The sequence below is a fragment of the Microtus pennsylvanicus genome, chromosome 11 (assembly GCF_037038515.1).
Source record: "Microtus pennsylvanicus isolate mMicPen1 chromosome 11, mMicPen1.hap1, whole genome shotgun sequence".
Lineage (NCBI taxonomy): Eukaryota > Metazoa > Chordata > Mammalia > Rodentia > Cricetidae > Microtus > Microtus pennsylvanicus.
The window spans coordinates 24,600,787-24,609,632 of NC_134589.1; the positions used below are offsets into that span (position 1 = coordinate 24,600,787).

The 8,846-nt window shown below is 55.5% G+C and overlaps 1 protein-coding gene across 1 annotated transcript; it reads left to right on the forward strand.

Moving 5' to 3' along the window:
- Nucleotides 1–835: 835 nt before the first annotated feature.
- Nucleotides 836–3,166, forward strand: Epop (elongin BC and polycomb repressive complex 2 associated protein). Its single transcript, XM_075990893.1, has one exon. It carries the CDS (start codon nt 1,281–1,283, stop codon nt 2,400–2,402), a length of 1,122 nt encoding a protein of 373 aa, XP_075847008.1. The 5' UTR covers nt 836–1,280; the 3' UTR covers nt 2,403–3,166.
- The last annotated feature ends 5,680 nt before the right edge of the window (nt 3,167–8,846 follow it).

Below are 8,846 nucleotides of genomic sequence, written 5' to 3' on the forward strand. Positions count from 1 at the left end.
TATGCGCCTCCTTTGGCCCTTTCTACCCATTTGGGGCAGCTCGGGATTCAGAGGGTCGAATCCTGCCATTTGGAGGCTCTCGACTGTGCCAACGCGTTGGAATTCCGTTAAGAAGTGGGGTACTTCTATACTTCACGGATATAAGGAAACAGGCACCGAGAAAGCCAGCTAAATGTCTTCCGTGGGTCTGATGAGACTCCCCTCCTCCAAATTTAATTTTTTTCCTTTACACATCTTGCACATATGTAGTGAATTCCTAACCAGTCACTCTACAAGTGGTTTTTGTTTTGAGTTCACTGGGTGCCAGGCCCTGTTCTAGCCCCCCCCCCCCCCCCAACCCAGAGCAAAGCCCACAGGACAGGACACCCTTAAGGGCGATCCCTTGTTGCACCAAGCTCATAAGCCATCGACGCTTGGTTTCATCTTTTTTCTTCCACCTTGCTTTTGAGCTTGTCGCTGTGAATTCACGGAGTTCCATCAAGCTGCCAAAGGGCAGAAACAAACTTTCCATTTCACAGATACGGAAAACCTGAGTCTGCTACCGGGTAAACGAGTGGCCTGATCTGCGACCAGGTAAAATGATTCCAGGATGCCAGCAGGACACCAGGAGCTCTGCGTCTGGCCCCTCGCACTTCCACCCGCGCGCGCCCAGACCCACGCGCCCCGGATCCCCGCCTTCCAGTCCAGCAGCTCTGGGTCCACGTGTGTGTGTCTGTGTGCGGAATGGGGACGGGGGCCGTGCCGCCCGAGGGGTGGGGTCTGCGTGACGTCACAACAACAGCGACCAATCAGAGGCGGGCTCGCAGCCGCGGCGCTGGTATTGGGGCAGCGAGGGGGCAGTTCTCTATAACGCGGTCTCCGGAGCCAGCGGGGAAGAAAGAAGCCGAGAGGGCGGAAGGCGCCCTCCCCGCCGCTGGGCCCGGGCACCGGGCGCCGGGCCGGGGTCCTTCCCGCCGGCTGTGAGTGCGGCCGCTTTGTTTGCCCCCGCCTCAGCGTTGAGGGGGGTGCGCCGGGAACGCGGCGGCAGGAAGCGCGACCGATTGCACCGGGGACGCGCGGGGGACCCAGGAGTCCGGCCGCCGCAAGGGCCGCGTGACGAGACCGCGGAGGGACCCGGAGCACCGCCGCGGGTCCCCGGTGGCGGGCCCGGGGCGCCCGTGAGCACAGACCTCCCGTCGACGGGGGGCGATGTTCCCCTGGCCCGCGGGCTCTTCGGGCCGCCGGGGCATCCCGCCGTTGGGACCAGGGCCCCCACAGTGGGCGACCCCCAAGGCTGCTCCATGGAGACTCTGTGTCCTCCTCCCCGCCTGACAGTGCCCGCGTCCCCGCGGGGGTCTCCCTGCTCGCCCACGCCCCGGAAACCGCGTCGGGGGACCCCGGAGTTCTCCCCGCTGTGCCTGCGTGCCCTCGCCTTCTGCGCCCTTGCCAAACCCCGGCCGTCCGCCCTGGGCCTGGGGCCTGGAGAGCTGGCGCCGCGGACCCCGGTACTGCTGGGCCCCCCGGCCTCGCCATGCACCGGCGGCAGGGCTGTGGACAGTCTGAAGCACCTCGGGGGACAGGCCGGGCCACCGAGCGACGTGAGCTCCGCGGCCCGCGAGGATGCAGGAATCGCGGTGTGCCCAGGCGGCGAAGAAGAGGAAGAGGGCGGAGGCGGCTTCCCGCACTTCGGTTCTGGTTCCTGCGCACCTCCCGGTTGCTGCCCTGCTCCCCGGCGTCCTCGGGATTCTCCGACCAGCTCCGCCTGGTCCCCGCCCAGGCCAGCCCCGAGTCTGGAGTTCCAGCCTGATGCAGCTAGCAGTCCGCCTCATGAGCCCAGCTCCCAGCCTCCTCCGCCACCTGCGGGCCTCTCCCCGGAACCTGCGTCTCCGGAGCAGCCTGTGCCGGCCTCGGCGGCTGCATCTGGTGGAGACCCTGCCCCGGCCGCGCCCGAGGCACCCGCGCTCAGCCCTTCGACGGCAGACGCAGCGCCGGACGCGCCCAGTGATCTCCGCCAGGAACATTTCAATCGCCTGATCCGTCGCTCGAAACTTTGGTGCTATGCGAAGGGCTTCGCCCTGGACACTCCAAGTTTGCGCCGAGGGCCCGAGCGGCCGGCAGCCAAAGCCCGGGTAGCAGCCAAGAAACGCCGGCGGCCAGCGCCGCCTCCGCGCGGAGTGCAGCCCCGCCGGCCCGTCCCGACGCTCCCCACCTCGAGCACCTTTAGCCTCCTCGACTGCTTTCCCTGTCCACCAGCCCTGGTGGTGGAGGAGGACGGAGACTTAGGGCCGGCTTCCTCGCTTCGCCTCCAGGGAGACGAAAAGCCTCCGCCTGCCCACCCGCTGTGGAGGTGGCAGATAGGAGGACCCGCTGTCCCCGAGCCCCCGGGCCTCAAATCCTGGTGGGTCAACTTGGAAGAACCCTGAGCTTTAGACCTCTTCTCCGGGTTGGGGCCCCGGGCAGTCTGAGGACTCCAGGAGGGAGCCTTGATTCTCAGATTTGTCTGTCTTTTTGTATTTTATGGACTGTGTGCCGAGGAACCGCAAATGACAGTGATCTTCAAGCACCTGAGAGGTCGGGGTGATAGTCCCTCATCTCGACCAATGAACCAAGGGATGGCTTCCGGAAAAGCCTTAACTGTAGAAGGCTGCATAACCAGCCCCATCCCTGCCCTCTCAGCGGGCGACCAGGGTCTTTATACCCCAGGGGAGCAAGGCGGCGACTGCCCAGAGACCAAAAGAAAGGGACGGAGGGAAGGACCTTGGTGATGGACAAACCGGTTGTTTCCGCGTTTCAGGGACGTGGGGTTGCTGTGGGGTGGGAAAATGATTGACAACTCCCTGGGGGCATCCTCTACCCCCCACGGTTCAGACCTTTAACCCTTTACACCCCCTTTTCTATTCCTAGTCCTTCTTCTCCCCAAGTTCAGGTGATTCTCCCGTTGATGAGAGCCTCAGTCTCAACCAGCAGGGTTGAGCAACTTTACCCTTTTGTCCAGTTTTTGGGGTTTCCCTTGCCATAAGGTTTGATGAGTGGAAGAGTCCTCCAGCCCCACTTCCCTCCTCCCTTAAAGAGGAGGGCAGAGGGCCTAGTTGTGTGGCCCAAGGCTGGTTTATCCTCGGGAACGGGCCAAAAATTCCCTGGGAAGATAATGGAAGGTGGAAGAAATCAATAAAATCAGATGAAACAAGTTGTCTTTCGAGGTACTCTCCCCCAGTTTATGGATGGGGTGGGTTGGAGTTAGAAGGCTACTCTGAATCCATCCTTCAGACCATCCTGGCTCTGCCCTTTAACGAGGTGGGTGCAGGCCTTTGGCCTGAGGGCTTGGAGGGAACCTGGGCTGGGCGGGCTACCTTAAAGGGTGGAGTTTTTTTTAGCCTCAGGCATTTTGGGAGTTGTCAGGGATCTGATGGATCAGAAGGGGGCAGGGCCTGGGGATTAGGTTTGGGGTCAGAGGTTCTGTTTTGCAGAGAGGAGCTAGGCCTGGACCCTGCCCCAGTTAGGACTTCTTGAGTCAAGAAGAGTGGAGTGACTTTCTCTACCCTGGGAGATCGGGTTCAGGGGTGGGTGCTGTACGCAGGGTGGCAGGACTTTGAGATCTGTCGGTTACGGAGGGTTCCTAGTGGCCCTTGTGTCTATGCAAGTAACACCCCTCATCCCCAAAATTGGGCAAGGAAGAACAGTTCCCATGTGACACTGGGAAGGACACTCCTTTTCTGTGAAGACACCCTGTAGAAAGTTTACGGTTTGCATAGCGCAAATCCTTAAGAAAAACTCTTTTGGACCTCAGAAGTGTTCTTAAAGCTGTCCCCCTTTCCCTGGGGGTGGGGAGGGGGAGGGGAGGGATGGGGTGGGTGGACACGTTGCCTCTCTTTTTCTTTAACATCTGGCCTTTATGAACCCTGCTGACCTCCCCTCCCCCTTCCAGCTGTGGCCTGGGGAGAGGTAGGAGAGTGCCTTCCATCCCTCTGGGGCTCCAGAATAACTGTCCACTCCTGCCCCCCTCCCCCCGGGAATGAAAATGGGAAAGGAAAAGGCCAATTCGGGGAGCTTGCAGAAACACCCTGAAAAGAGGGTGACTGCGGGGAGAAGCTGGTGAGGCAGGTACCTATTTGTGGAGCAGTGTAATGGGCTTTGTGCCTTTTAACCTGCCTGGATCTGGAGGCCGAGAGATCTGGAGAGAGCGCAGCCCTAGGAGCGCCGTCTCTGAGGGGTGGGGCAGGAAAGACCAGCGAGTTTGGCTCCCCTCCCCCCACTGGAAGGGCTCGTTCTCCACCTGACGCCTTTTGGCCAGACCTAGAATTCCCCTCGGAGCAAGGTTTAACTTGAAGACTCTAAGAGCTCCAGGCGTCCCTGGAAACTTCTAGACATTTTACAGAGTAGGGAGCAGGGTTTGGTTTCCGATCGACACAGCAAATGAGCACAGGGGTACAGGGGTGGAGTTTTAAAGCAGGGTTTTTTTTTTTCTTCTTTCATTCACGCTTGAACAGGACAAAATGACTGCGTAGGGGCTCTGCTTTTCCCCGAGGCGCTAGGGGAGAGTCCCTGCAGTCCAGATTTTAACCGCCCTAGGCATTCCCTGCCTCCTGTTCTGGAAGCTTCTATTCTCCTAAGGATGTTTGTCTTTAATTCAAACTCATTGTTTCCCACTGTTTTGAGACAGGATCTTACGGTGTAGCCCTAGACTAGGCTGAGCTGAAACTTGCTGTGATCCTCCTGCCTCTGCATCTTAAGTGCAGGGTCTGCAAGTGCATACCATTGACCCTGCAAGAGCCCCTTTTCTTACCACATCACAGGTTCTTGAAGGTTAGGACTGATCTTTGGGGATTCTGTCATTCGGTCCACTAAAGAACCATCCCAGAGAAAGGAAAGTGGCTGAGGAAACATGATTGCAGCATGGGCTGGGTTTGGGGTACACACAGATCCTCCCCAACTAGGACTGCAGCCTCATACAGACAAAGGCCCTGCTCTCCCCCAGGAAGTGCATCGGAACCCCAGAAAGGGACAGGGAAGTGAGCCCTGACATTTCTTCCCTGCTCCCTCCTTTCCAGTTTGGCAGGGTTGACAAGATCACAGGTCTTGGCTTCTTTTCCTTTTTTGGTTTGGTTTTTCAAGACAAGGTTTCTCTGTGTAGCCCTGGCTCTTTTGGAATTTCTCGGTAGACCAGGCTGGCCTGGAACTCAGAGATCTGCCTGCCTCTGCCTCCAAGTGCTGGGATTAAAAGTGTTCACCACCACCACCTGGCTAGGTCTTGACATCTTACCAAAATACTATTTATTTACTATTTATCGAGACAATAAATAACCCAGGCTGATGAACTCACTCTGTATAGTCAAAGCGGGCCTCAAGATGCTCATCTTCCTGCCTCCATCTCCTGGGGTCACAGAGGTAGGTGTGTACTGCGACTTCCTGCTCCTTAGCTGGGTCTCTTAAGTCCGCTTTTGAGTCTCCAAAGGTTTCCACACTGAGCCTCTGGGTATCCCTCCCTCATCTCTGCAGGGTCCCAGACCATCCTCCTTTCCTCTCATCTTCCCCCTTTCCCTGGTTCTCTCAGCTGCCTCCAAGGCCTTTTCCCTTGCCCCTTAACCTATTTGCAGCCTGACTTCTGTCCCTGAGGCTCCTTTTGTGAGAGTCAGAGCATGACAGCCATACTGATATATCCAATAACCACTTCCTTTCCCAACCTCTGGGCTCCTGTGGCCTCTGACCCTGCTGGACATTCCTGACACTGTCCTGGTGCACTCTCAAGGTCCCTCCTCTAGCTCCCTCGTACTTTCTCGGGTGTCTTCTGATGGGCAGTGGCACCTTCCACCAGCTAAACTATTTACCAGGATGCTCTCTGTCCCTTGAGCCCCTCTCCTGAGCCTGGCTTCCCTATCTCCAGGTGGGCACTGGCAACTCCTCTTCCTGTTGTCCCTCTGCCCACAGCAGTCCTGGTTAAGTCTCTACCCTGGTTACTGTTTTCCGTTTCTCTGCATCACCTCCAGAAGACCTGACATCTCAGCTTCACGAGAACAATTCTCCCATCCCAACTGTTGCCAGATTGTACCTCACCGCCCAAGCTCTATGTCACCCTCTCCTTTTTTCCTCCTTCCTTTTTTTTTTTTTTTTGGTTATTCGAGACAGAGTTTCACTGTATAGCCCTGACAGTCTTGGAACTCACTCTGTAGACCAGGCTGGCCTTGAACTCACAGAGATCCGCCTGCCTCTGCCTCCCGAGTGCTGGGATAAAAGGCATGCACCACCACCGCCTGGCACCCTCTCTTTCTTTCCTTCTCTTCTCTGACAGGATCTTCGTGCTTCAGTCTCCTAAGCGTGGGGATCACAGGGGTGTACCACCGCTGCTGGTGCCTCCTGTAGCTCTTGCACGCACTTCTCTTCCAGTCTGCTCCCGTGCCCGCTCCCTGCTCCCTGCACCCTACGCTGCTGCTGTGGCAGCTCTGTCTGGATCCTGTATTTTCTCTGACTGGTCAATCAGGGTTTTCTTCTTAGCTCCCTGGCTTTATTCAATGTAACCTCTGTGGCCTGTCCTTTGGAGCCCTGGGTTGTTTGTCCTTGACTCCCCTGTATAGCCTGGACTCCTGTACTTCATTTACACACTGTGGGATCTACCACGCTGAAGATCCTTCCTCCCCTATATACTCACTCCTTTATACTCGTTCTCCAAGGCCTATTTGACAACGACATATTTTTCCATGGGATCTTTGATTCTCCTGTTGAGTGTGACCTATGCCACACCTAGGTTAGCTTTAGTGTGTGTGTGTGTGTGTGTGTGTGTGTGTGTGTGTGTATGGGAGGTGGATGTGTGTTATAGAGTATTTGTGGAGGTCAGAGGACAACTTTGTAGGGTTGGTTCTCTCCAGCTTCCTTTCCATGGGTTGCAGGGATCAAACTCAGATAGCCAGGTTTGCATAGCGAGAGCTTTTACAGGAGGAACCATCTCAGCTCCTGGACTCTCCAGTCTTCATTTCCTGGGAGGCACTGAGAAAAACAGGGCTTTGAGGTCAAATGTCCCTCCTCCTCCCTGTAGACAACCTGGGTCAGGATTCTACAGTGCAGTCAATGCCTGTGGTAGGATGGGAAACATAACTTGATCCCCTCCTTAAGGTCTCTCGTAGACAGACTCGCTGTGCCGTTCCACCTGATAGTCACCGGAGTGGATTATCCTCCCTGGGCTTCCATGTCACCCCCTAAAACTCCTAGGGAACCTTTCATTTCCTGGGGTTGACCTGCGCTGAACGGACAGTCACTGACATAGGACATCACCTCAGAATCACTCCTGTAGCTGAGCTGCCCAATTTGACAAGCTCCCTGCAGAATGCTTTTATTTTCTTTAAGATAAAGGGTTGGAGCCCGGCAGTGGCAGCACAAATCTTTAATCCCAGCACTCGGGAGATAGAGGTAGGTGAATCTCTGTGAGTTTGAGGCTAGCCTCGTCTGCAGAGAGTTCCAGGACAGCCAAGGCTGTTACAGAGAGAAACCATATCTTGAACAAACAGAAAGATAAAGAGTTGGGGCTGGGCAAGTGAGATGGCTTGGCGGGTAATCGTGCTGCAGAACCGAAGGATCTGAGTTCAGTCTAGAGACCGGTGGTGGAAGAAAGGGCAATGCCTGCAGGCTGTTCTCTGATCTCCACACACAGGCAGTGGTGCAAAGGCATGTTCACGTGTGCCAGTACGCATGCGTGCACACAGTCTCTTTCTGCCTCTCAAGCTGGGCATTAGTAACAAGGTTATAATCCTTGTGAGGTTGTCCTCACTCTCCCATGTAGTCATTTCGTCTCTCTTGCTTTGTTTATGCTAGGACTTGGAGTCAGCACCCTGAACACAGAAGGCAGTGAATGCTTGTTTGATGTTGACTGGGTATCCCAAGGACCGCACCAGAGTCGGGAGCAGCGCTCTACCAAGGTGCAGTTCCACAGTTTCCCCACAAGATGCCACTGTCTGCTAGTACCAGCAGGACACCGGCTGTGGTTTAAGCGGGTAAAGCAGAGATTAGTTTTCACAAGCAATTGAGCGTTTTGCCAAGCTGGCCCCTAGGCTAGGGCCTGAGCGATAATGATGACTTACCTGGCCTCTGCTCTCAAGGACTTGAGGCTGATGTCCATTATTTTGCTTTCTCAACAATAAACAGTATGACTCAGAGATGCTAATTGACTTGCCTGAGGTCACACAGCCTGTGGAGGAGAGTTTATTCTTAGTATTCTTAGTTGGCCTGTTTTTCTCCTGATAGCAGGTATTTTGATGGCACTTGCAAGGAGCCAAGCTTTGTTCTAAGTGGTTTTGTTCTTTTGAGAAAGCATCTCAGATTTATCCCTAGCTAACTAGGAACTCTCTAAGTATATGTAGACAAGGCTGGTTTGGAACTCACAGATCCGCCTGCCTGTCTCTCAAGAGTTGGGATTAAAGGTGTGTGCCACTACACCTGGCTTATTTTAAGTATTCTCTCTCTCTCTCTCTCTCTCTCTCTCTCTCTCTCTCGTGTGTGTGTGTGTGCGTGTGTGTGTGTGTGTGTGTGTGTGTGTGTGTGTGTGTGTGTAGGGGGACATGATGCATGCCATGGTGCACAGACATGTGGAAGAAGTCAGTCTGTGCCTATGGCAGCACAGGAAAAGCAGGTCATGCTGGATGGGCAGTGGTGCATGCCTTTAATCCCAGAACTCAGGAGGCAGAGGCAGGCGGATCTCTGTGAGTTTGAGTCCAGCCTGGTCTATAGAGCAGGTTCCAGGACAGGCTCTAAAGCCACACAGAAAAATCCTGTCTGAAAAAGAAAAAGCAGGTCCTGTGATCTCTTCTTTAAGATGTGCTTGTCAATCCTGACTCTCTGAGCCTCAGCATTCCCTCCTAACCAGTGGAATTTGTGGCGTGTGT